Genomic DNA, 27,923 nt, shown 5'->3' with positions numbered 1-27,923 from the left:
GTTCTTCGTTTCCTCCTCCTCCTCCTCTCCAAATGTGTTTTGGGTCTCTCTCCTTTCCTCCTCCTCGTTCTTCTGCTTCTTCTCCTTCTTCTTCGTCTTCTTAAGCGTCTCTGCTCTGCTTGGACGGTGGCTGCATCGATGCAAAATGGGTTGTGGCAATTCCTCAGCCACCAGCACCTCAGGAGGGGGTGAGTGTCTCAGGCATCTGTCTATATGCATATATACGTCTGTGTGTGTGTGTGTGTGTGTGTGTGTGTGTGTGTGTGTGTGTGTGTGTGTGTGTGTGTGTGTGTGTGTGTGTGTGTGTGTGTGTGTGTGAACATGATAATGGGTCAGAGTGTGAGGGAGAGAGTTGTCACTGTATCTGCACCAAGGGGAGAAGGTGTTTTGAATATAAATGAAGTGTGTCAGGGTTACCCTTGCATTCAGTGTACTGTATGTCCATGTTTATGTGTTTGTGTGTGTGTGTATGAGTGTGTAGCGTGTGTATGCATGTTTGGGGGTGATGACAGCGTCCTTATTTTATTCATAAATAACTAAACAGCACCATATCAACATGTATGTTTACGTCTCAAAATCTAAAGTTATTTTTTTCTGAAATATGTGGCAGCCTATTGGTGGCCACTGTGTGTGTGTATGTGCATGTGTATACGTGTGGTGGTCTCCTCAATCCATATTCTAGAACAAGACACCAGAGTTCTCTCAGGAATGTACGGCTTTGATAACGATAATAACACTGATGCTGTGATTACAATGTAAATGTCACCACTGATACAAAAGCAACTCCATACTGTAGGTCGTGCAATGCTTTTTACATTTGTGAGCCTCTCGGTGTGTTTGCGCAGGTTTCCATGGATCTTGAGGTTGAAAGAGAAGCAGTTTCAGAGACATTCTCCTTCACTGTTGTTAGTTGTGCCTGTAAGCAGGAGGCTTTGAAATACTCCATCAATGGGCAGGTTTCATTCATAAAGCCTGGAGGAGAAAATACTTCTCATGGTTATATTCAAGGTGCTTAATTGTGGCTTGTACTAGAATAACTCAGTAATCAGCTGAGTCGATTTAGGCTGATACAGTACCTGTTTTAAATTATACTGAGGAAACCTCTGAGCACCACAGTCAAATTGAGGTAATAATTAGATTGAAGTATCTGCAGGATTACCTCACCACCACTGCCCATTAAAGCAGTATGTGTGTTTGCGCTTGTGTAAATGTGTGTGTGTGTGTGCGCGTGTGTGCTTGCAGGTACCTAATCAGTGCTTACCAGGCATGTTAACAGAGCCACAGAGAAACCACTGGGAAACAAGACTCAGTGTGGCCTTTTGCTTTGAATTTGATCTACAGTACTGTGAGGTTACACTCTCTGCAAACAACATCTCAGTAGGTGACTGAGTGTGTTGTGACTGTGGATTGTTTGGCTATGAAAACAAGCATGTGTGTTCATTTCAGAGCCACGGCCCTCTTCCATTTTTTTTTCTCCTGCTCCTTCTTAGAGGTCAACATCGTACACAATGTCAAGGACATGTGACATCCTGTCACTTTGACAAATGTGGACTAGTGACGCCTGCTCTCATTCGTCCACACCAGCTGACACCAGGCCACAGTCAATGGACATTGTTTGTCACACCATTATTTTCTGAAGAATGAAAATAGGGGCAGTAGAAGTTATAGGTTATATCATTTTGACCTGAACTGTATGATTAGCTCACTATATTTTTTATTTTTAAATACAAATATAAACTTAAAGCCCTCTATTACATTTAACACATTTACTTAGGCTCTATAACACACTTAAAGGAAGTGGTGAGAGTTTATTATTTTTCCTCGGCTGGTGTAAAACACAGTTTGTATAAAATAGAATATTACTTAATTAGATAAATTATAATTACTGACAAATTATGTACCCTAATTAACACTAAAAATTCAATTTGCAAATAACTAATGTGTTACCTAACAATTTACACCAGTCCCCCACAGAGCCTGCAAAGCCTTCAGTAAATACACATTTACCGTTCATAACATACAATAGTATAGCTGATTTGTATGTAGATGTATTTAATAATGTATTACCAATTACTTATCCTCCTCTGGGTGTATAAAGACATGGGATGCCTTAACCACCCTTTATAACATTTACAAGCAGTATGGACATGTAATTAAAAGTTTATGATGCTGATGTCTGTGGATATAAGCACATTTTAGCTGTTAATTAATGTACAGAGTTTCTCAGTAATGTAGCTTCTCCAATGGAGACAGATTTTATATTATTGCAACTTTGTTATTCTGTATTGTCATTCATCACTTGTTGATTTGTAGTGACACAAATGTGTATTATATTCCCGCAGTCTGGTATACAGTCATGAATGATACTGAAAATGCCTGTTAATAATATTAAACATATTCACAGGAGAAAACATAATTTTTGGTCAAATACTGTCCATTGATAAAAACCATAATACATGCTTAACATTTCCATTTGTTATGAAATATTTTTCAAACCCTGAATTGGGATGGTTAATGGAAAGTGTAACAATTTATTTCAGATTTCTGCTTTTAGGCAGTGTCTAAGTTCTAACCAGGAGCAAAATCATCCAGGAAGCTTTCAAATCGAGTGATACCAGAATGTTCCAGTTTCAAGCTGTGGTCTTTCCAAAGTCTAATGACCGCCTCAGTGCACTCTATATCACATTGCTCATCCCTAGTCTTATGCAGCCAGATGTGCACCCTTGGATATGAATGAGCTTTTGTCAGACTACTGAATGGCCCCTGTGTCATGTCAGCAGACTCAAACATGTACCGTGAAAAAAGCCCTCCACTTCTTTTTGCGAGGATGAAATTTGTGCATGTCTGTATGATGTAGAGTTTCACATTTTCTAGTTCACGTTACTCTTGTAGTGGCCAGTTTTCAAGGTACATTCTTCACATTGATACAATGATGGCATGGAAAACCGATTAGGGTCTTAGGGTCGATTGTCAATGCAATACTGAACAATTGAGTACAGTAGGAAGCCAGATATTCCCCTAGCTGAATCTATTGTGATCTTATTTCAATTCAAATCAAGTGGTGGATTGCATGTGGTTCAGCAAAGGGGTGCCGGGTGTCATTTGGAATTGAGGCACTTTACACTGAATGCTTTATGTCCATTTACAACATGTTCTTTGTCACAATGTAGAAGCGAGAGAGTCTATAGCCTTTATACTGAAAACTTCTAAGTGGATATACTGCAACTTGTAAAAAAAAAAAAAATTGCAATAAAATATAAATCCTGCCATCAATCATTCAATGTCAGTTTTAGAATATCATTATTTGTGTTTTGTGTTGTATTTTTAAATATAAAATACATTATATGTCTCTACCTTTAAGGATAAAATAATATAATAATATTTGTAATAATAACTACATACAGAAAAAGAATGTTGCACAAAGTGCTTTATAGTCAAATATGAATCAGAAAGAACAGTTTAAACAAACTACAACAAAACAAGTTACATCATAACAAACTAAGTACCATCAGGTTTATTCTCTAGAATTGCACTAGTTATGACCTTTGCAATATGGAGCCATGTTCATCCACGCAAAAGATGAAGGATATTTATAAACGGCTTCCCCTTTCCCAGTTCTCCTTTGAAACTGTGGTGTATGAACGTGACATCTTTGGACCACAAGTGGCCCTGCTCTGGTAAAATGAGCAAATCTTTCACAAAAGACATCATTGTTGGGCTTGATCTTCAGTATCGGACAGATGGCTGACTTAAATTGTAGCTATGCAATCTATTTCACTTGATTGTTAGCTTAAACTGCATATTATAAGTGACAAATATTTACAATGTACACAATCCATAGTGGAAGAAAAGTAAAACATCTCAAAAAGATGCAAAAGAAGAGTATAAAAGTGCAAGTGTCTTAAAGTTTACTACTTCAGTAAATCTATTTGCCTGTAGCCTAATTGTTGGCCGTCAAGGCAACAGCTGGTTAGCTCAGCATAAAGACTCAAAGGGGGAACTAGAAAGAGGTACCTACTATATACCATTGAAACCTCAAAGTAGCCTACATGATGGGACATGTTAATTATTGACCTAATTTACATTTGGACAGAGTTGTTTTCTTGTGCATTTTTAGCTTTCAGACTAAGCTAATCTAACTGTCTCCTGGCTTGAGATTCATATTCAACAGACAGACATGATCTTAATATTAATCTCCATATCTAACTCTGACAACTACAGTATCTTATCCCCTATAGTAGGCAAATTACTCATGTCCAAGTCACTGGGGTGTACAATGGGTCCATTCTATTGGTATTGTGTTCAGTTTGGCGCCAACATTTTTCCAGTAGCCTATTCTACTGGAGGTTCTGCTGCTGTTACTGTAGGGAAGTGGTCAGGGTGGATTATGTGGTGGTATAATTGTGTGTGGTGTGTGTTGTTGTTAAAAGTATATGTCTATATACAGTAGGCTATATCTCATGCTTTACGTTATTATTGACTTTTTAAATATTAAACTATACATTTTCAGAACGAAGAGAAGATCAGTGATGCTTTGCTTTGCTAAGAGTGGCTATTGTAGGTAAAACAGATTGAATACATTGTCATGTAACATGGCAGGTAGGTTCAATATCAACATTTTTGGACAGATGCGTTTTTTAGGCTTTTTTTTTCAATATGTAGGCTATTTGCTGTGGGCAAATATAGGATATAAACCTTTCTAAGAGACAGAGTTGTACAGTTTGTTCATAGCTAAGCCTGAATAGCAACTGAATATAATATTTGCCATATAAGATGGATGGCAGTTCAGAGAATACTGTATAAACCACTCAGGGTTTGTAATTTTTGATTTGGTTTATCAAATCATGAACATTTGATAGTGACTGCCTCACATATTCTTGCCCCAAATGTCCTGATTAGCACCAGGAGTTGTCCCTGCAAATCTCCCATGTGGTCTCATAGTGCTCTCAGTGTTGCCACACCATCTCTAAATCACTGCCAGCCGACTGGAGGCGCCGCATCCTCACTTTTGTTGCTCTGACTAATTAAAGGAGTGTTACCGGCGTCACCCTTCGAGTTAGCTGTTAAATTAAAGGAGCTATTTGATTTATTTAGATAGTTGGAAGAGTTATTATGTAAGAAGTGAGTCTGAAGTGTGATTATCATTACAGTAGTAGTTGGTAGGTCTTTATCTGTAGGTCTTATCCCATGGCTGCTCAATGATGGCCTTGGAAAAGGAACAGCTGTACGAGCCATGAATTGTAATAAACGCACAGGGATTAATTATTAGTGTGGTAAGTAACACACACACACACACAGACAAACACACACAGGAGGAGGATGAATTGAATCTTGTCTTTTCATCTTTTTTCAGGACCAGCAGACGCATCCAAAGATGTGTAAGTACATCAGTCATTTTCTAATGATTTCAAATGTTTATGAAGCATCTTTGGCTTCCAGCCTTTACAACATTTACAGCACACAAAAAAAAGAGCTTTATACAGCCTATCAATGTTGTGTAACAACAATATTTCTCCACACTAATTGCACTTTAGTTATATCACTGTAAATACAGTATACCTTCTTAAATCTTTTTTTTAAAAAGTATTTTTTACAGTGAAGCATGTAAAAAAAAAGAAGTGTGATTAAATTACTTTTTATTCAAAGAAACAAACTGTTACCAAAACAAAAAATCAACATAGAAATCAAACCTGCTATGATGTTCACGCATTCCAATAAACACAAGTTACGTCATGTTAAAGTTTTATTTACATCAGTCAAATTGACCAATGATATACAGTATTATCCTTTCCTTTATGCAGTATGTAACTGCTATTTTCTTATTTAGATCCATTTAGATCTAGTTATAACCGTAATAAGGATTTAAGTAGCCTATCTCTGTTTTACATTATTCAAGTTTAATTTGAAATGTAATAATAAGAACTTAAGCCAGGAATGCACAGTGACACAAACATAGATGCAATGACTTTACAGACATTTTCAATTCTTCTTACAGTTTGTTCTATCTCCATCACTGATAAATGATATAAAATGTAATGATGTCTGAGGTGATTTGTATGTTTGTATGTATGTATGTCACTTTGTGAAGATAAAGTGAAGTTAATCAGAATCAAAGTCCTGACTTTCAAAACCCCAACACTTGTAATCCATAGCCTGATGTAGAGAAGTCATTTCTTATATAATAACAACCTTGCACCATATTCACATAAGAAAATATGGTAGACAACCCATGAAATTAATGAAATGTACACATTTTGTTTCTCCAGAGTTTATTTGGGACCCTGCCCATCCACTCTGTTACAGTAAGATTTACAAGCCGTGTATAAGTAGGTTTATAAGTCAGTCATGTGGTTGTAAGCAGATGTTAAGTGTTTATTTATATATCACAACTTCTGCTGTATCATAAGTGGAGCCCATAAAAATTAAAGAAAAAGTCAGTGTTGATGCAATAAAAACAACACAGCAGTATAATAATCCTATATGTTCTTGTACTTTGTAAAATGTACACAGCAATCATTAAAACTAATTCTTATTAGAAAATAGATAAAGCTAATGCTCAAATTGTTCTGTTTTGTTTCCCCTGTTTTTATTTTTCTATTGAAATTATGCACCATGCTTTTACCATTAATAACGGTAAAATACTGATCTTCTGCAAACATGTGCGGACTCAGAAATATAGTTGAATGTTCGACCATTTGATTTTGAGTTGCAGCTTTTGACATTTACAATTGATATATAAAAGGTTTAACCTTTTGTGATTTCAACAGTGACTAAATAGTGTTGCATTTTGAATACAAACTCAGGGCACGTGCACAAAAGCATTGCTTTATAAGGTTTGCTTTGCTTCACGTGATATTCAATTACAGAGTTCTTTTATTCCTGACCTGCGACACAAATCTAATTGGGAAAGTAATTACATTTGTGTGTGTGTGTGTGTGTGACCGTTCACATTCTTCTCTAAAGTATCAGTCAGAAGTCAGAGGACAGATTGTACTTTGCTTAGCTTTTATCAAAGCTTAGGAAGGAGCATTTCCAAAGCATTTCCTGGAATCAGTGTGTGTCTGTATGTGTGTGTGTGTGTGTGTGTTTTTGTGTGTGTGTGTGTGTGTGTGTGTGTGTGTGTGTGTGTGTGTGTGTGTGTGTGTGTGTGTGTGTGTGTGTGTGTGTGTGTGTGTGTGTGTGCTCCTTGATAACCATCTGAGCAGCCGGTACAGGACCCATGAGAGCTGACAGCAGTACACTACTGACTTACTGAGGCTAATCACAGCTTCCTAGGACTGTACTACACAGCAAAATATGAAAATGTCTCTCTCACTCTCTCACACACACACACACACACACACACACACTGCTGGAAATGTAACAAGCAGTAGATTAGGTGGTGCAGCTTAATGTCATTCCTTAAAAAAAACACATCAACAACATGACAAAAACCAAGGATCTGTAGAAGTTGGTTGTTCAGTCGTCTCGTTTTCAATTCAGTTTGAAAACTCCCAAAACTGAATTGGCAAATTCCCCACTGGGCCAATGAACTGGCCATGTGACTGCACTTCTGTGTTTACTGCTTCTCATGAGTTACATTGCTTCTGAGTTTTTTGGTTCTCCATGCTCCTAAGGCCTGACCTGACCTGTGCTTCTTCTCTCAATCAGGACAGAAGATCCTATGGTAGACGATGAGAAAAGAAGGTATTTTGATCATATTTTTTCAATTACATCAAATTCTTGTCTTTATTTTCTCTTTAGGTTTTTCCAGTTTTCAGTTAAATTATGGAGTTGCGCTTGTTAGTGCACAGGTTGTGGATTGTTAATCATTTTTTCTCTATGAAGCCATGATGACATGTTACAGTATACGTAGGAAAATCTCAGGTGTAAATAGTAAAAACAATTTTTGCTGAATTCCATTGGCTGTTAACTTACTGTGACATTGTTAATGTTATTAGCAACACCTGTACGTTTCCTGCTACTGAAAGGGATAGTTCAACATTTTGGCAAATTGGCCCATTGCCATAATCGCTATAGTTTTAGCAGTAGGTTCGTTACCTTTAATTGTCGGTGCAAGCTATTTTTAGAATGGTGAAGCAGTGTTGCATGCTGCTCAGAGCTACGCTACGGAGGCTCATGGATTTCTTGGTTTCCCTCATCAAACTCATCAAATACAAATACACAATCCAACAACTCCAAAAAGCTCTGGTGGACATTCACCACGCTATGAGATAATAACGGAACGTTATGAGACTGAGTTGTTTTCAAGGTAAATACAGAGACTGCTTGCTGAAAAACTGTCCCTGAAGGTAACGCACATCAGCGGTTTTGTTATGTTACGTTCTGTTATTATCTAATAGCGTGGTGAATGTGCAGGTCACAACTTGTCCACCAGAGTGTTTTGGAGCTGTTGGATTGTTTATTTGATTAGTTTGATGAGGGAAACCAAAAAATCCCATTAGCCTCCGTAGCGTAGCTCTGAGCAGCTCGCGGCTCTGCTCCGCCATTCTAAAAATAGCTTGCACCGACAATTAAAGGTAAGGAACCTACTGCTATGACTATAGCAATTATGGCAATGGGCCAATTTGCCAAAATGTTGAACTATCCCTTTAAGTTCAGTGTGAACATGGCTGATACACTGTAGTAATGAATGTTCTCATCTGCTCTCCTCCCCTCCTCTGCCCTATCCCCCTCTATCTTCTCCTCTCAGGAACTATGGTGGTGTATACGTAGGTCTACCAGCAGACCTGACCACTGTAGCTGCTAGTCAATCCAAGTCGACACGTAAAGGTGACACATCTCTAACACTGTAAATCCCATATTCTATCAATTAAGCATTGCTGTGTGTGAAAACAAGGACACCGCTGCTGTGGTATATGCTGTAGGCTATATTAAGACGGTACCACTGACATTGATGAGCGTCTTGTGGTGAAGCAGCTCAGGGTAGAGAAATAATCCCTGGTTGACGAAGCACCACTCCCCATGAAACCGCATGTCGCCTGCAGCATCTTCTTCTGCGACCTTTACTTTACTGAATCTTAATGAGAAGCATTTACTGTTACTGTTCGACTGTTTGAATCTGTAAAGATTTATGGTTCCATTGCTATTGTGAAAGTACAACAAAATAAGCTATATTTTCCTGTTGTTCCTTTGTTTAACTCCATAATGTGCCTTACAGAGTGTTAACACCGTATTGATTTAGTATGAAGTGCTGCATATCCACTGATTTACAACAGTCTCATTCATTTTCTCCATAAACACAGTTTATGTAACTTCCTTTCTAACAGAAACGTCAATAGGGAACAAATATACACATATTGTGCCCTTTGTGAGGAAGACAAAGGTTTTTTTTCTAAGTTTCTAAGTATGTTTGTCCTTGTTTTCAATGAGGTGAGATATAATGATAAATTGATTTTTATTTCTGTGTCCTCTGGGGTCTCACAGTTCACACTGCTGGGAAGAGTGTGTGGCTGTTGTTCATACGGAGACAGTTAGACATAAGTAGTAGAAGCCAAATAATGGGCTTTATGCACAGTTTATTGGACAAACTGATTAATCCAGGTGTGTCTAACAATCAGTTTGTCAAATAATGTAAGACAGGAAATAAAGGAGCTTGTTTAAGTTCAGGAAGTAGTGGAGCTGTGCATAAAGCCTATTGTTTATACTGTAGATATACGGGCACTGATTCTGTTTTTCTGTCCTATTGCAGACTAGCAGCTGCTGAAGAAAACACAACAAAGGTACTGTATATAAAAAAATAAAATAAAAACACACACACATCTTGTTTGGCTCTTAACATCACCTGCTCAGGATTCCTTGTCTTTAAATGGACAGAAGCAGCTGCAAGGACACATACAGTATGAAAGCAGGTGTCTTATATTCTTTGTCTTGACAGGATCCTGCATATTCATTCACCTAGAGACACTCACATTATAAGCAGAGAGCATGTAATTGCTCTGATTCTGGCTCACCACACACAGGCTAAAGTTTCAGGCTTTAACACTCTTACTGAGCCAGGATGTGGACAGCTTGCTGGGGATCTGAGGACGCCGCCTCATGGAGTCATGGGAGGCACAGTGACGCAGGGATGCACCGCGGAGGTCTGCATACGGCATCCATCATCATCACCCTTCACTTTGCAAAAAAAAGACGGGCATCAGAGCAGACAGGCAGCCACCCTAGGACTCGCAGCTGTGGGCAGCAGCGGCGGCGGCGGCAGTGGGCATTGTGACAGCCATCTTGGCTTCTTGGTCATGGCACTGGAACGCTCTCTTTCTTTCTCAGGAGGAGACAGGGAACCCAGCCAACTAACTCACTAACTAACTGTCTGGGACTCACACACATTCCCAGTGGCCCTCTGCAATAATAATCACTGCTCAGTTATTTCTCTAAAATGCCATCAATGATTCATTGTGTGGTGGAGACAGACAGTTGGAGAGACAGGGAGAAATCGGAGTGGCAGCGAGCACATCTCTGTTAATGCGTCATATAGAACATCTCAGTGTTGTCCAACGCAGCTTTGATTTCAATCGTGCACCGGAAAAATCTAAAAATGAACAAAGAAATCTAAATGCTGTTAAGAACAGATTGTAAAGTTCATTATGTTTAAATAGACACTTCTAAACCTAAATGTGCCGGGTGCATCAGCCAGGTCGTACATGTACCTGTTGTCTGTTGTTGTCACTTAACTTGTGCCCCAGACTGATTATGTAACGTCGGTATATGACTCATGATACTTAGATGATCTCTCTCTCTCTCTCTCTCTCTCTCTCTCTCTCTCTCTCTCTCTCTCTCTCTCTCTCTCTCTCTCTCTCTCTCTCTCCGTCTGCCTCTTTCGTGCTCTCTCTGCAGCATGTTATTTCTTTTTCCCTGGGGACCAAGTGCTTCTGGGTAATTCACATAGCTCTAATAATCTTAAGAGCATCTTAACAGATGCATAATTTTCACACAGTTTTCTTCATATGTGGCAACATGAATATGATCTCGTGTGTAACAGCAAAAAATGTCTAGAATATCAATAATCCTCACCTGCAAAAAAAAAAAAAAACAGAAAGAAAAAAGAATAGTGCACAAAGGAGGCATGGTAAGAAAAGAAGCAGAGATGATGATTTTTAGTTTTCCCTTCCCTCTCACTTACAGATTATTGCATTGCTTTGTAAACTAGCTCTGATTTGATTTCAGACTATTTAATGTGTCAAACTTAACTGTGAATGTTGTTTTACTGTATGTTATCTGTAAATGATGAGGCTGGTTTCAATCAATATTTGTCTTGTTGTCAACAAATCCCATGAGAATGTTTTTAAGGAGTTGATCTTCAAGGTCAAAAATGAAGCTTCAGTATGGCGCTAATCGTTACAACTTTGCTATCCTCGACCACCACCACTGCTTTATTGAGTATTTTACAGCAGCAGGGCGGTGTGTGTTGGACTGATAATAAACTACGGTACCCAGGTTCATCATAAAGGAGAAACATGTCACCCTAATGGGGCTTAGTAAAGTGTTTTTATTGCTTTATAATTTATTAACATCATTGTGACATGCAGCAGAGCCTTAATAATACGCCCGCTTACGAGGTGGTTTTTGAGAGTTAATGGGGTTTGATGGCACTATAAAGAAAATAGGATATCACCAGCATCATTACTAAAAAGAAAAATCACAAACAGTACAGTGTCCACTCCCCAGACAAAAAAAAAACACACTACAGCTGGGCAGCCATTAGGGGCCAAGGTCATTTGTCAGCCAGGCTCTTGACAGTTCCCTCCTCTAATGAATGTATAACATCCTCCATTCAGCAGGACCCTAGAGGAGGGTGGAAACAGGCCAACTTTAAACACTTGAGATTCAAGAGATGCTCTTTCCGCACCACACAAAGCGCTTTATACATCTGTGTGTGTGTGTGTAGCCTCAACTCCCTCGGCTGACCAGTCGCATAAAACAAGGGATGTATTTCACCACGCCTGAATACAAGCTCACTGCTTAGCCTACTGTTTATGTCTGTTTTCTTGGGGGGTGGGTGGGGGTCAGCCCTGCTGAAAGTCAGGCCATCAGTCACACTGATACCAGGGGATTCCATGTTGTGTCTTTTAATTGCAAGCCATTCGTCAGCTCACATCGTTGCAGCGTTTGCACTGTTCACCTGTGGTAGAGTTAGAATATACTGCAGATACAAACAGCTGCTTTATGTACCGTGTTACGTGTAGTTTGTGCGCAGTGTGCCACAACAGCACCACGGCACCAAATCTGATCAGAACCCCACTTGAGACATTATACTTTCACTCCCCTCTCTCCTCGATGTCTGCATTTCCTCTCTGCTGCTGCTTCACTTTTCCTGCATCACTTCTTAGCAGAGGCCTTTGGCTTTTACAGCGTGTCGTGCCACCTGTCTCTCCCTCTTTTATCAGCCCCTCTTTTGCCCTTTATGGTCGGTCCCACTGTATATAATGAATGTCACTGCCTTTGCCCTATTCAATTAGTCTTACAGGGACAAGGCAGCAGAATGTGGATGGATACAGTTTGAAGTGAACTCCTCTCTACATTGAAAACGCTGCTGTGGTGCACTGGGAGCTAAAGCTGTGCAGCACAGCAGGGTGTTTGAATGTTGTAAGGATGAGGATGAGATCAAGACATAAGCTAAGGAATATTTTGACAGTTTGGTTAAATGTGATTAGAGGTCGACTATGTATGTCTCTCATGTCTGTATATTAAGAGGCTACAGTTAGCAGCTGGTTAGGCTAGCATAGCCCTAGGACTTAAGTCAGAGGCAAACAGCTACCCCGGCTGTGTCCAAAGTTAAAAGATCTGCAACTCGAATTGACTCATCATACGATATTCTGGTTGCCTGGTAACGCCTCACTTACAGTTCCTATTTTTTTGTACATGTGAAACAGAACGGATATAGCCTGTTGATTAGTGAGCTACATCTTTTACCTTTGGACTGACCCAGGCAAGCTCTTTCTCCCTGCCTCCTGTCTTTACACTAAGCTATGCTGACTGACTACTGTGCTTCATATTCAAATCAACATTAGGCTATTTCTCTTTACTGCTTCGATGTTTGGAAATTTGAGATCCTTCAGGTTTTGTGGCACATGCTGAAAATTGCCGAAACTACTCATGGACAAGCAGCTCTGAATTGTCCTAATGATCCACATGGTTTTAATGATCCAGGAGTGGTCATTAAAATCTGCTGGTGTCTCTTTATTCTGTTGATTGGTGTATGAAGTTGTGATTAAAGAAGCAATGACGGAGGTGATTTGGGTTGTTCAGTGATATTTCACATTGAAAATCACAATTTAACAGGTTCTGTCTTTTCCAACACATGTTCTGTCTGTCTGTCTCTTGAATTGTCACTTACACATTCCTGCCCATCACAAATGTCCACACACTCCTTCCTAAACACACAGTTCAATCACCTAATTTATCATTGATGCTGACACAAGGAGGAAAAGAAAACTGCCTCTGTGCAACTCATCCATGCTCCTCTGATTCAATTATTTATGATTAAAGACTTTTATATTGTCTGCGCACAGCTGTGGTTATTGATTGTGGTCTTTGTTGAAATGTATCTACCCTTCGTGATCGATAAGCCTGAAACTTGAGGGATTACATGTGTTCTTAGCGAGTGTTATAGACAGACTCCCTGACAAAATCAAGTGAGGATTGCCGGGGAGAACATTTGTCATTATTGAACTGAGGGCCTTTGTGCAGCCCTCTTGCAACATGATCAATCACGCAGCTCCATCTCAGTAATTGACTACGCTGGGAGTACATGCAGGAGAGCGAGGGAGGAGCAGGTCGAACTCGCCTCCTCCATCCCACAGCAGCCGTTTGAGCTGCTCCACTGATCCCACATCATATGCAGCAGGTACAGTAACTAAGAATAGTGAACAATATAGGCTGTGGTACTGGGCAACATAAGACATATCCTCTAACAAGTCACCAAGGGACAGAGGACTGTATATAGGACGGGTTTGACTCACCATATCTACCCTATATAATGCTCCATCAGGAAAAACCTGCTGTATGATGATTTTGAGACATGTATTTGTCTTTATAATCACATATTGCCACCTTTGCACATAAACTTCACTCATGTCATTGTGGAGCTGATCTGGAGACATTTGAAAAATCTCAGAAAAAAACAAAACAATTTTCAACTTTAAATTCTATTAGTTTATTTGTCAGTAAAGCATTTCTTATGGAAACATTGTCTCTCTCCTTTTTCTCTGCAGATGTTTCAGCTATAAACGGTCCAATAAAAAATTCAATTTTAACATTATTGTAGAATCACATGACATGTTGTGTAATCAAGTATTGCAGATTGTGATATCCCACTCAACAGCATGCTCAGTACAGTAAATGCAATAGGCCGCTGGCTTAGCATTGATCCTTAAAAAAACAAAGTTTCCATCACATCCACCAAACTACTCCATGGTGAGGTGAACACAAGTGGTGCTCTTTGACTCTGATAAAAATCTTGCTTTCTCTCTTTGTGTGTGTGTGTGTGTGTGTGTGTGTGTGTGTGTGTGTACTGTATGTGTGATGTGTGAGAGCTACGTGATTGAGAACACGTTCCTAATCAGATCATCTGAGCATCTGGCCCATGACACCACAGCTGCTCTTTCTCCTGCTGAAATCTAGTAAACTGATGTTCAAACTGCACCTCTCTCTGTTGTTACTTCTCCTCAGAGCTCATTCACTCATTCAAAAAAGAAGAATTTAGTTAATTTCATGTAGTGAATCAGGTTTATCTCAGTGTCATAGCATGTATATCACACATGAGATTGAGAGACATTGTATGTCATCAACAGATAGACAGACACACCAAGACATCCTCCAATAATGGGCATGTAGTCTGAACAATATATCAGTTGGAGACATGTATTCGCAGATGTACATAATTTCATATATCGTGCACAAAATTTCAAATAAAACATGCACCAAAAAAACTGGGAAAAGTAACAGCTTATCTAAATGTTTGTCCTGATAAAATAATATTAACCCTCATCAAGGCTTTAGCTAGTTGAGTAACAATGTATTGTGTGGTTTCCAATAAAATGGAGCATAGAAAATAAACTTTTAAAGATTAGATTACACTGAGATTAGTTAGATTATTCTTGCAGGTTGATAGACTGTCCAATGTCAAATGTGTCCAACCTTTAACAAAATTGTATCTGCAGTTCCACTTCTTTCCAGTAGATGTCACTCTAGTACAGCCAAAGCTTCAACTTTGGCGCTCCAGGACACCATGTTTGGTTCATATCCAAACTCTCTCATCACTATGACCAAAGGGAAGCATGTCCTTCTTCTGCCCCCAAGGCCGCAGCAACTGCTGTAAGGTCAACATAGTGATAAAAAATACTTAGAGTCAGCCAACAGCTCTCACAGTCATCTCCAGTTCACTCATGAAGCCAGAGTGTTGCACTAATATTTGGCGCCAGAGATGCTAATCAAACCCAATAACTGTAACAGGGTGCTAATCACTGTTTTGGTGGAAAAAAGGTTGCCAGCTTTTCCATGGTAATCAAGGCACTTAGAGGCCCCCGTGCGCCCACCCTGATGAGTTTACAGCCAGTGTCAGGCTCAATCAAGGATACCGCTTTATGGTTTTCACAATAATGAGGCTGAAACCTGAAAATGGGTGTTTTCCATGCCCAATATTCTCAGTAATGACTTATCTGGCTTTTTAGCCGTCTACTGAGAAAAGGGAGAAAAGAAGGGCTTATCTGCCAAGTGAATTTACAAAAATATTTACAGACATACCTACCCCTGACTGACTTCATTAAACGGTATTTCTATTGTGCATGCCTCTCATTCTCATCTCATGTTCCAAATTGGCCTGGAGGACCTGGAAGCCCCTCGTTGATGATCAATTTCACCATTTTGTTGACAATCCAAGATGCAGGCCTGCTGCTATACCAAGGTCATGTCCTATGGATTGTTTTTGAATTACTTGAATTCAGGGAGCTTTAGTAACCCCAGGGGGGTTAATGGATATAGACTTAAAAAAAATACACTTCGGAATAGAATTTTGTGCCAGGTATTTTTAGTCCTCACACATATCATGATTGGTTTCCAAATTGGACATCAAGTCACAAGATCACTTCACCTGATATTCAGGTGAGCAAAGAGAAACTTTCCTCCCTCAGCAGATGAATGTGAAAACAACTTTAAGTGTCAAACACCACACAAGATTCTACACAGTGGAGCTTAAGCATCCAAGCAAAGTAACAACAATCATAGCATGAGTGGAGGAAGTCTTTAAATGTGACACTTCAGGGGTCAACAAAAGTGCAGTAAGCATTCAGAGCCACATGTTGGAAAATCAAACTCAAAATATGATCGAGGAGTTCATGTAATTGATAACATTAGAAAAATCTTTATCTCGTGTCGGGCCATATCATTTTGGAAGAGGAAGAACTTGGATCTATAATCTATATTTTTAAAAAAAAAAGAGAAGAAAAGAAAAACCTGGCTTCAGGCCTACCAGCATGCCTTGCACTATGTTGACGATAGAGAGTTCCGGTTCTTTCCCTCTGGATATCACTAACTGATTCTTCCCATACATCACTGACAGACGTGTTAAATTAACGTGACTGATGAGGTTAATAAATATCAAACATCCTTCTCTTATGCAATCTTACTCTGGTACAAAGCAGTGATGTAAGATTTGGTGAGCTCTCTGCCCTGCGTCCATGGCCTGTCCCATCCAGACATGACAGACCGTGGCGAATGAACAGTACAGTGCTGCTTGAGTTCTCAAAGCATGTCAGACTCAATGTCAAGGCCACCATCCTCCACAGACTCCCAACTGTCACTCAAATTCCAGTCCAAGGGCTTGAAAGACTCGCAGGACACATGATACAGTCGTCCCATTGAACTGAATTTGACATGTATCGCCAGGTCATTTGGTTCAATAAATTCTCTCAGACTCTACACTGTGGACTCCCACTTGGCTCCAACCAAAATGTGGCACCCCAGACCCAGGAGAATGAAGGGAGGTGGGGAGTGGGGTGGGGGGGGGGGGCTCTGCTTGTTGGTTGTGGCGGCTCAGCTTTAGTCTTGGCTTCACTGTGCATGTGCTTCCAATTACAGACAAAGGAGAGGCGGTCCTGTGCAGCATGTGGTTCCATTTAGAGCAGGTGAAACAATGTAGGAAAATAGATCCGTCATCCGTCGCATTCCAGAGGCCAGTGAGAAACAGCACTAAATCATAGCAAAGCTAATCCTGAGAGGAACGGGTGGGGTGAAGGCAGTCGAGGGTCCTGGCAGCATCTTCAACAGGGGCCTGCACACAGTGATCGCTGTACAGTATACTTCAAAGCATTACAGGAACCTGATAGAAACATCCTCTTTTCTATTTCCCCATTTGGGCGTTACTGTAGATTTTTGTATAGATACAGTACTGTACCAGTGCCAACCAGTCGGTCATTCCACCACTGGACCTAACTGAAATATCTCAGACCAGACTGAAGTGTCCCCCTGACGATGACGCCTACTGACTTTGGTGATCCCTTGACTTGTTCCCTCAGTCCTATGAATGATCTTAACATCTGTTGTCTGAATTCTGAACAGACTCATGGTTCCCAAATGATGTGTCCTGATGACCTTGGTCCTCCTCTAGAACCACCCTATAAGGTTTATTGATTGATTTTGAGTAAAACCTTTAGCAGCTATTGGATAAAGAGCTGAAGTCAAACTGGAAGTGGTAAGAAAAACTGGAAATTCAAAACTGGGCATCAGTGAAAAGTTTTTTTTTTAAGAGAAAAGACTAAACATAATATATGTATATTTAAGGTTTGATTTGAACTATTTTAAAGGTGCTATTGCTACATAACCAACAATAAAAACTGTAATTGCAAGTTCAGCATAAAAACTTCATTCCTTTACTCACCTAGAGTCACCAGCATTGCAAAGTTACAATCTTTAAGTTTGCAGCTAGCCCCAGCTGTCACTGTGACTCACAATAATACACCCTCTTCTCAGAAGGCGGGTGTATTACAAACTCTTGTCTTGTAAACTTAACAATGACCAAAGTTTTTGTCAGGCAGCAACAGCCACCACCTGCAACTACGTTCGGCAACAGATACCACTTAAAAATATGCCTTTGTTATGACCTCTTCTTCTGCAAGGGTTGAATCCTCCCAATGGGAACATTAGTGCTTCATCTCTCTTGATATAACAACTCCTAATAAGGGACACATTTTCAAAATATTGTAAAAATGCATTTTATGTTCGTGTGGAAACTCACCTTTACACTCTGACCAACTATATCCAACTATGATAGAGAGCCGCTCTGTTCCAAATATAGTAATAATAGTAGTAGTTTTCCAAAAAAGAAGAAGAAGTAATTTTATATCATTTCTGTCACTTAGCAGCCTTTAATGAAGTACCCCACTGTATGTCCTAAATCTTCCCTGGCTAAACATATGGCTCAAGAAAAGAATCCATGGGTGAATGGAGGAGCTGCTTCAAAGCACTACTGTGCTGAAGTACAGCCTCACAGATTAGACGTCCAGTCATGTTCATATTTAATACATTCTTCCTTTAGATTTTTGTCATTCAGTTCCCCCAGGTGGTTCCACCTTAGATACCTGAGGAAATTTTTAATATGATTTGAGGCCAGACAAGGCTGTGGAGCCAGTGTTGTGTAGAAGAGAAGGAATGTTATTGACTGGTCTATATACAGTATGCAAGAGCAGGTCAGCAGCTGATTTTATCTGACCGCTATCCCAGCCCTCCATCTGCCCTTCACGTGAGCTCTCTGTTGGGGCCTGGAAGGTTTGGCTGTTTGCAGCATGTGGTTATAGTCAGTTCATGCAGCCTCTCTACTCTATTGGAAAGAATGTAGGTTAATATAGCAAGTGGGATCTGGACATCTCGCTCTCATTTGCCTTTTATAGCCCATAGGAGCAAAGGAATAGCGTGTGCTCCAAGCTGTAAATCAGAGGATGTTTGGCATCCCACCACTTTACAGGAGGGGTGCTTTAGGCCTCAGTTAGGCCACGGACCAGCAGCACCCAGTAAAGCTCTCACATGCAGAATGAAAGGGAGGAGAGATGAAAGAAAAGTAGACATATTTTTAGCTTGGGTAAAAGCCCAGTGAGTGTCAACTGGACTCAGGGCTAACAAGGACGTATTTGGGTGATTACTTCACAACTCACACGGTTTCAGAGGAATACCTTTTTCTGTGTGCTTCCGCCAACACCCACATTATGGGAAATAATAAAAAGGTATACATTCAAGGGTGTTGTTATGAGAAGTATGCCAAACCCAATCCAATCACACTGTTAAATATGTGGCAGCTGAGTTTCCATCATGCGCATGGTCACCTCCATCTCCACCTCCCGCTCTTAGGTTCCACAGTCTGGTCCAGATTTTTAATGTGTTAAAAACCTGGAATTAAAGTTGACATTAATTTCTTCTTTGGCTCATTTTTAGACTAATGAGCAGAAGGGAATGCAGATTCTTTATCTGTTTGTTTTTTTCTCTACCCTAAAACCCAGCCGTTTAGTTTAATTACATTTCAAGATGGGCTGAAGAAAAAAATCAAAAAGTATTAGATTCCATTCTGAGATGTGTTTTTATAAGGTCCTGAATTGCAGGTTGATTGCTGATTATAGTTAATATTAGGAGACAGAAGATTGCCGTCCATTAAAATGTGTGTGTATTTCAGCCTGTCACAGCTGTCTTCCTCTATTTCTTCCTCACACTGTCCTCCTTTATGTGAAAGGGATAAATTATTCAAATCACAAACCACGTAATTCGTTTTGGTTTTCTGGTCGCAGATATTGAGATATTTGTCCCTGAAGTTTCTGTGGCTACAACAATACAATGGAGTTAGGAGGTATTTTGTTGTTTTAAAATCCAGCCAACAGTATCATTCCTTCACTGGGTGATCAACAGAACACAGTTTTCACAAATACTGTAGCTCGCACTCCAAGATGGCTGTTCTGTGCATTAGTGAATAAAATATGTCCATTGCACGTATGCACCTTGCCAGTTAATCTACTTGTTCACTTTCATGTGTAAACTTATTATCCCTTACATAGTAGACTCATAGTATTCCACAATGCTTTGTGAAAAGTAGGCTACTGTAGGCCCAATGTACAAGCAATAGTCAGTCACAAATCAGGATTTACCATCATGCATTGCTCTGACAATGAAGTACAAACAAATCGGTGTGGAGAAAATATCCAGAGTAGTCTCTGAAAGCATTTGTTAATTGATTTAACTCCTTAGCCATATGGTCCCTGTACATAGATTTCCTGGGTAGTGAAGGGGGAATAACAAATAAGTGAGTAATTTGGGACACAACCCAAAACCCACAAATCAAAAAGTACCAGAAATATACTCCACAAGACTCCACAAGAAACACAGCTATAAACTCAAATATATACACAAATACATTCTGTGAGAAAATAAACACATCATGAAACAGTTCAAATAAATCCATTGCTCTACTGTACTTCTACTGCAAACAGCCTTTAATGGATGGTTTAACCTGCTCCACATACAGCCCTTTTTTTCATCAGCTACCCCACATAACCACTCATGAGCTCCTGAAGTTTTGAAATTTTGCAAATGTCTGAGAATTTCAACTGTTTTTCTTTAACAGCCACCAGCATTTATTTGTGTGTGTACACACTCTGTGACAAACGACTCAAGGTCACAGTCATCAGAGGGCTGCTCCCCTCCATACAGCTTTAAAGTGGACAGACACTGTGCAGCTGGTCAGCACAGGAAGTCCTCAGAACAAATGACCTTTAATTACTGCAATAGAGCAACACGCCCTCTATTGCCGGGACCTTTTTTTTTTCTATGGCCCTAAGTTGTCTAGAGAGCGGGGGTGAGGAGAGAGGGAGGGGTGGGGAGGCATGAGCCCCATTAAGAAGCTAATGAACTGTACGCTACAATCTGATAGCAGGTGAACCAGCAATCAGACTGGAGCACGCGACCTGTGGGTACAATTCCCTCTAACCCAATAATTAACCCAGCAATAAATCATTCCACAGCTGCACCATCACATGGGGTCCATCACCCTCTGCAACCCTTCGCTCTGAGATAGGGGTCGATGAGAGAGGGGATAGCACCCAGAGGTTGGGGTTACAGATGGAGTGTTTGAAGTCTGAGATGTTATGGTTGGTGTAGGAGGGAAGGGCCCCCCTAGAGAGGCTGTTTAGGGTTTGGGATGAGAGGCTTGAACAGTGTTTTAGATTAGGCCTCTAATCCCTCTAATGAAGGCCAACTTTAGTGCTCCATTGTTGTGTAAACTGTCGTGCTTTTAATGCCCATGCGGCAGTGACAGATCCAGCTCCTTGTCTTTCATCAGCAGAGCGGTTGCACACACCGCAACAGCTAATCAAGTCAAGCTGATGGTAAAGAACAGCAGAGTGTGTGTGTATGTGTGTAGTGAGTGCGAACACACACAAGGGCATGCATGCAATTAGCTCACAGTGTGTGTGTTAACGCGTATGCGCACACGTGTGAGTGCGCATATGTGCGGTTGTAAGCATTTAATCTGCTCTTTGTTAACGGAAACGCTGGAGCACTAAATCTGGAAACAGTCTGATTATGCTTTTGTTCCGAGGAGAAAATCAATTTGCCTTTCGCAGCCGTACTAAGTGTTCACTTCCTACTTCCTGACACAGCCTTGAAGTATATTTATCGCTATCACATCCACATTCTCTTGTCGAGATGTGATGATTAGGCTACTCCATCAGTCTGGTGTTTACTTAGTGGACTAATTTCAATCAGGACATGTTAATTTTTGTTAGATCATTGTTGATAAAATGTTTCCTGCATTTAACAGGGGGACTAAAAAAACTTTTAATATACCATGAACCATTAACATCACTGTAAGATATTTGGGTTTTTTGCAGTAAAATAAACTCAAAGGGTCAGTTCGCCCAAATTTCTAAAGGTTGTAGTGCTTAGGTTGCCTATTGAGATATCTGTCTCTTAGATTTTTGACTCCACCCTAGAAGCGTTTTAAAGGGGCCTTTTCTTCTCTAGAAAGTAACTACTTTGATGAGGAAGAATGGAAGAACAGGGTTTGTAGCAGGGCAGGGTGTGAACCATATTACATTGCAAGCCACATCATCAGAAGCATGGATTAGGCACTGAACGTTACGAGGCAAATGCAAAAACTGCTTGCTTTACCTCGAAAAACAACTCTGTCTTGTAACGTTCCGTTATTATCTCGAATGTGCAGGTCACAACTTGTGCACGAGAGCGTTTTGGAGTTGTTGGATTGTGTATTTGATGGGTTTGATAAGGGAAACCAAGAAATTCCTTGAGCCTCCGTAGCGTAGCTCTGAGCAGCTCGTGGCTCTGCTCTGCCATTCTAAAAACAGCTTGCACCGACAATTAAAGGTAACGGTTACCTACTGTAAAACTATAGGGATTATGGCAATGGGCCAATTTGCCAAAATGTTGAACTATCCCTTTAAGGTGCATTATCTACGAGTTTGAAATGAAATGACGGGTTTCAACAATGGTTTGTATCAGATTTCTAACATGCAGGAGTAGACATTGGGAATAGTGACATCCAGCCTGTTTCTGTGTAACCACAACCTATGCTTATCCCTAATTGTGACCGCACAAATCCTATGATACTTAACCTGACCCCGGCCTTACCCTCCCCTGAGTCATCTCAAGCTTCCTGTTGAGTGTTGGAATCTGATATTTGGTATAAAGCAATGTTTGGCTGCTGATTTGCAAACAGTGGCCTGCTTGTGGCTCTTGTAGTCTATTGAACATGCAGTTACCATAACAGACCCATTGTAGGTGATTGGCACACACTTTTCAAATGGCCACCCATCTCTTAAATAAGCCAAGTGTCAAAAAAAAGGTACCAGTAGTGTTTCATTCAGTGTTACATAAATGCACCTGGTTGCTGTACTGTTATTTTCCCCTGAGAAAGAGAAAAACAACACTCCTACACACACTGATCCCCGTGCAGAGACAGCAAGGTCTTTCTCTCTAATTATGCTATTCCAGGAGCCATAATGATCACTCTCTCCCTCTTTCACTCTCGCTCTATAAAAACCCTCCAATGCAAGACACTATAGCATGATGTCCTCAATCAGCCAGGCAACAAGGGCCAACGCTCACCCACAGTGACTCGTGCCAAGCCACTACTGTCCTCCCCACATCCTCTCACCTCTCTCCTCCTCCTCCTGCCACCCATAGCTTCCCTTGAGCGGAACCCACAGTCTATACAAACACAATTCCCTGGCAACTGACTTTTTCCTTCTCCGCGCCGTAGGTCATTAAGCCTGTCCGGGCTTTTCTTGGTATTGATGTAAAAGGATAAAAAAAAGGAGGAATTCTAAACAAATGAGTGTTGCTGACAGATGTGGTGCTTTGGCTTTGTTCTGAGACAAAAGCTTTTATCTGTACTGAGCTCTGCAGTGGAGGTGGTGGCTGCAGAATTTAAGGAGGTTATGTAAGATCAAAGATTCCAATCTGACATGAGTGTTAGTTGTGGCACTGAGTGCTGCTGAGGACCTGTCAGCATGGAGGGGAGAGTGGTGGGCAGCCCCCAGCCTCTGATATGCCTGCTACACAAGTCCTGCCTCACTTACTGTACAGTGTGAGTGGTGTGTTTAATTTTTGTGTGTTTCTTTGTCAGATAATTAAAGGGATAGTTCAACATTTTGCCAAATTGGCCCATTGCCATAATCACTATAGTCATAGCAGTAGGTTCGTTACCTTTATTTGTCGGTGTAAGCTATTTTTAAAATGGCAGCGCGCAGCCGCAAGCTGCTACGGAGGCTAATGGGATTTCTTGGTTTGGATGAATTTACCTCTAAAACGACTCTGTCTCGTAACGGTCCATTATTATCTCATAGCGTGGTGAATGTGCAGGTCACAACTTGTCCACTAGAGCGTTTTGGAGTTGTTGGATTGTGTATTTGATGAGTTTGATGAGGGAAACCAAGAAATCCCATTAGCCTCCGTAGTGTAGCTCTGAGCAGTTCGTGGCTCTGCTCCACCGTTCTAAAAATAGCTTGCACCGACAATTAAAGGTAGTGAACCTACTGCTATAGCGATTATGGCAATGGGCCAATTTGCCAAAAATGTTGAACTATCCCTTTAAGTCACAATGTAACAACTGAAGCATCTCTGTGACTGTGCAGCTTCTCTATTTAATCATGCACCTGAAAGCTTCTAATGGATCTTGATGTGATATTTAAAATCAAACAAACTGTTTTTCAAGGTCAAAAATGAACGTGAGTTTTACCTGTGATGACACCTGCATTTTCCATATCGTGATTTATATTGAAAGTAAAAAATAAAATAAAATTCATAATCATGATTTCAACCAAATATACTAAGCCCCACCAAGATGATGTTCTAGGAAGCACTTTTATACACTTCCTAACATTCTGCAGCCTGATTTGGCAAATGGTTGGATGTGATGTGAAGTACTAAATGTGATTTGTGGTAAATAAGAGAAAACATGAAAAACTGTTATGTTCCTTAAGTAACACAGATATTTCTGATTCAGATGCACTTGGTATGTCCACTATGGTCAACTAATTATTTCCTCCACACAGCTCCTATGTCAGAGGTCCTGTTTGCTGTGGAGCTTCAGGAGGCCCAGAGGATTAGGCCTGGAGTGTGTTTACAGTCAGCAGGGTCACACAGGACGGTCACCCTGGTCATACCTCCACATTCAGAGCTCCTTAAGCTCACAGCATCTCAGGGATGAGAGCTTTCCACTGCAGCGCTGTTTGAATAAGCTCTGACAGGGCCTGTAATCAGTAGCACACGTCTCAGATGTTTCTGAGATGAGCTGCTAGACAGCCCCCCCCCCCCCCCCCCCCAAATACATAACCAACCAGACTCCAGGGTCATAGTTGTACACAAACAGACACATACAGCGTGGCTTGCTTGCTGTGACTGTGGTGTAATTGGGAAAGGACAGAGTTAAAAATAGCCTGTGGTGACGCTGGTATCTTATAATGACATCCTGGCTAGACCAGAGACCGGATCTGTTCGCTGTTCGCTTCGCTACATTTCTGACATCACCATGAGGAAAATTTCACGGGGGGAGAAAAGTACACCGCTCATCGGGAGATATTCAGTACAGGCACTAAGTATGGAGTGGTTTTAGAGTCAAACTTTTGTATTCTTTTTTTTCTGTCGTGAGGACACAATGTGCCAGCACTGCTGCCACACCCCACTGAGGAAAAGCAGGGGAAGACAACAGCTGCATGTCCTCACATACCTGTAGCTCATGACAGACGGCACCCCCCCCCCCTCCCCAAGATTAACAGCAGCTCAAGATAAGAACACACAGGTGGCAAATGTTCATTTCATCTGTCAATAGATTTAGGCCGCTTTTGATTTATGTAGCCTTTCACAAATCTCTTACATCAATCTTCTCTTTGACAGCGAGGAAACGTGTACAGCTCTAAAAGTCTGTACACACACAGTGCATCATATAAATTTGTTTCCATTTGTACATTTAAATATATATCGAGAGGAAAATTAAGAACATTGTTTAGTCTCTGTGATCCACACTGGGGCCTGCTGAGGTCACTGGACTAAACATTCCTGTGACTTTTGGCAGGTCAGTAGCTATAACCACAACTGGACTCATCAAAGTACAATTAATCCTAACTACAGTAGACCTCCCGTTACCCATGATACGGGATGATGACGCACTAAACAGTGAGAGCTGCCATTGACTTCAGTGCTATGTTAGCGAGCCAGGCTGTTTCCACTTTCCAAGTCGAAGCTATTTAGCTTTGCTCGTGAGCGTCAGATTTCCATGTCAAATACAAACTTGATGGCATCGTGTGACCTCCCAAACATTACGCCAAGGGAGAACCATCACAATGTCATTAGCTAACCTCTTTATGCAGAACTTTTTCCAAACTCAGTGCAACCTCTCTCTGCATTTCTTCTTTCTATCTTTAGATCTAATAAAGTTCATGACATTGTATTACATTCCATATTCCATGGCAAACAAACAAACAAATACAAACTGAACGCGATTATAAATTATACAATGATCATTGTGTGAGGAAACGGCTCCAGATTAAAATTACCAGTGCAGTACCACAGATCAGTAACTGTAAGTAATTTTGCCTATAGTCACTGGTTTGCTGATGGAGGACCAGATATTCAGATAAAAAGCTGCTGGCCATTGGCCCTCTACACCAATAGCCTATCTGAACTAGCCACTCAGGCGTCAGGTTGCCTCTACTTTCAGTTTATTTGATATCAAACATGCACTGGTTTGGGGATTAGGCCCACAGGAAATTATGTTTGGGATTGTGACGGACTGGCTATACGTCACTGGCTGTGCACAGCGTGCATTGCAGAGACACACACTATAAACACCATCCACGCCACACACACTTACTTTACTTTCCTCCATTCATTCTCCATCATGGATGAGAGTCTGAAATCAGCCAATTATATCACAGTATTCAAGAAAAGGTTAAAGGTGCAACTTCTGAACTCATATTTACCATCGTAATCTGGGTATGTCTGTTTTATGTCTTTGTCTATTGTGAGTTATTGATCTGTCTTGTGATTGTATGATATGCATTGTTTGGTATTATGTATTTTCTCATTGTCTCTGTCATTTCTGTGATGTATGTTTTGTCTTGTTTTTTATCATGATTGTATGAATATGTAATACGTTAGTATTACGTTTGAGGCTCCCGCCATAAGCTTTAAATAGCTTCTTGGGAGACCTGGCGCTCCACACATCTGCTTCTGTTCTTTTCTGCTCTGTCTACTAATGTCATGTGTGTTGTGCGAAATAAATACTGATACTGATACTGATTAATCAATCCGCGCAAACAAACCTCTTTTTCCTCTCGACCTTGATGCAAGGCACTTCCTCTGACATGGTCATCTCAAGCGTTTTTCTGCAAGGGGTCTCTGTAAATCACATCTCTGTATGCAATATGTTGTCAGCAATTGATGAAAATACTGTATAACTTAAGTTGTGAATGAATGAATGAAGGCAATTAAGTCCAGATTTTGAATATATGTAGGTCGTTGATTATTATTTCTGGGTAAATACAGTCAGGTTATAGGTTGGAGGGGTCATAAAAGGTGGCTGCCTTAGTCCAGCTCAGTCAGTTGAGGTTCGGCTGCAGAGGACGTGCCATGTGTCCCATATGAGATAGCTACTGAACAACTCTGTGAAAACTGTTGTTTTTTTGTTTTTAGCTTGATATTTATTTTTCTCACAGTTTGAAACATTAAAATCAAAATCATATCAGAGACAATTACTGCATGTCATCCCCCCAGTTTCTCTCCCTCCTTTCCTGTCTCTCTTCACTGTTCTACCATATAAAGGCAAAAAATGCCTTAAAAATAACCAGAAAAAAAAGAATACTGAAAGAATTACCTAAAATTGCTATCCCCATCTGTGCCGATGAAATGAACCCAACAGCACTGAAGCTGAATTTTCAGTTATTACCATTTTTACAAATGTCAGTGTAATTCTGAATGAGGTTTTCTTACTTTTGGAACAGAACCAGGAAGTTCTGGTTTCCCTTTGGCACTCTCTAACCATTGCTTTGTGGGCTTCTCTGCAATGACATGCTCCATTCGTTAGCACACTACTGCCTGACACCGGCCCTCACATGTCTGTTAACCGTGGCTTGATGCTGTTTTACTTACACAAAACAGGAGGAAAGAGGTGGTGCTGATTTTCACCGTCATCAAAAAACAATATGGTTTGCATTCTTCTTTGAAGCGTTGGTTGACCTCTGATCTGAGTCTAATGGCGAGAGGTCAGCAGGTTTGTAGACAGGTTGGGAGCTGCTTACATAACCACACAGCTGCTGTTCGAGTTTATAGCATACGTGCTGACCTGTGACACAGCGGCTGAAAGATCCAGGCGGAGGTGTGAAAACGTCTGAGTGGTCTACAGTGAGACCCGGACGGAGGGAGAATGTGCGAGGAGG

General features: G+C 40.6%; 1 protein-coding gene across 1 annotated transcript; it reads left to right on the top strand.

Annotated features, from left to right (window-relative positions):
- Window positions 1–145: 145 nt before the first annotated feature.
- c25h12orf75 (chromosome 25 C12orf75 homolog) lies at window positions 146–10,668 on the top strand (the record flags this gene model as incomplete). Its single annotated transcript, XM_083973131.1, has 6 exons — window positions 146–188; window positions 5,354–5,378; window positions 7,651–7,686; window positions 8,693–8,772; window positions 9,692–9,722; window positions 9,878–10,668. The coding sequence occupies 5 exons, from the start codon at window positions 146–148 to the stop codon at window positions 9,694–9,696; spliced, it is 189 nt and encodes a 62-aa protein (XP_083829257.1). The 3' UTR covers window positions 9,697–9,722; window positions 9,878–10,668.
- Window positions 10,669–27,923: the final 17,255 nt, after the last annotated feature.

The sequence above is a fragment of the Trachurus trachurus genome (assembly GCF_905171665.1).
Source record: "Trachurus trachurus genome assembly, chromosome: 6".
Taxonomy (NCBI): domain Eukaryota; kingdom Metazoa; phylum Chordata; class Actinopteri; order Carangiformes; family Carangidae; genus Trachurus; species Trachurus trachurus.
Note: the sequence above shows the minus strand (reverse complement) of the source record. Positions and strands in the feature narration are given on the sequence as shown.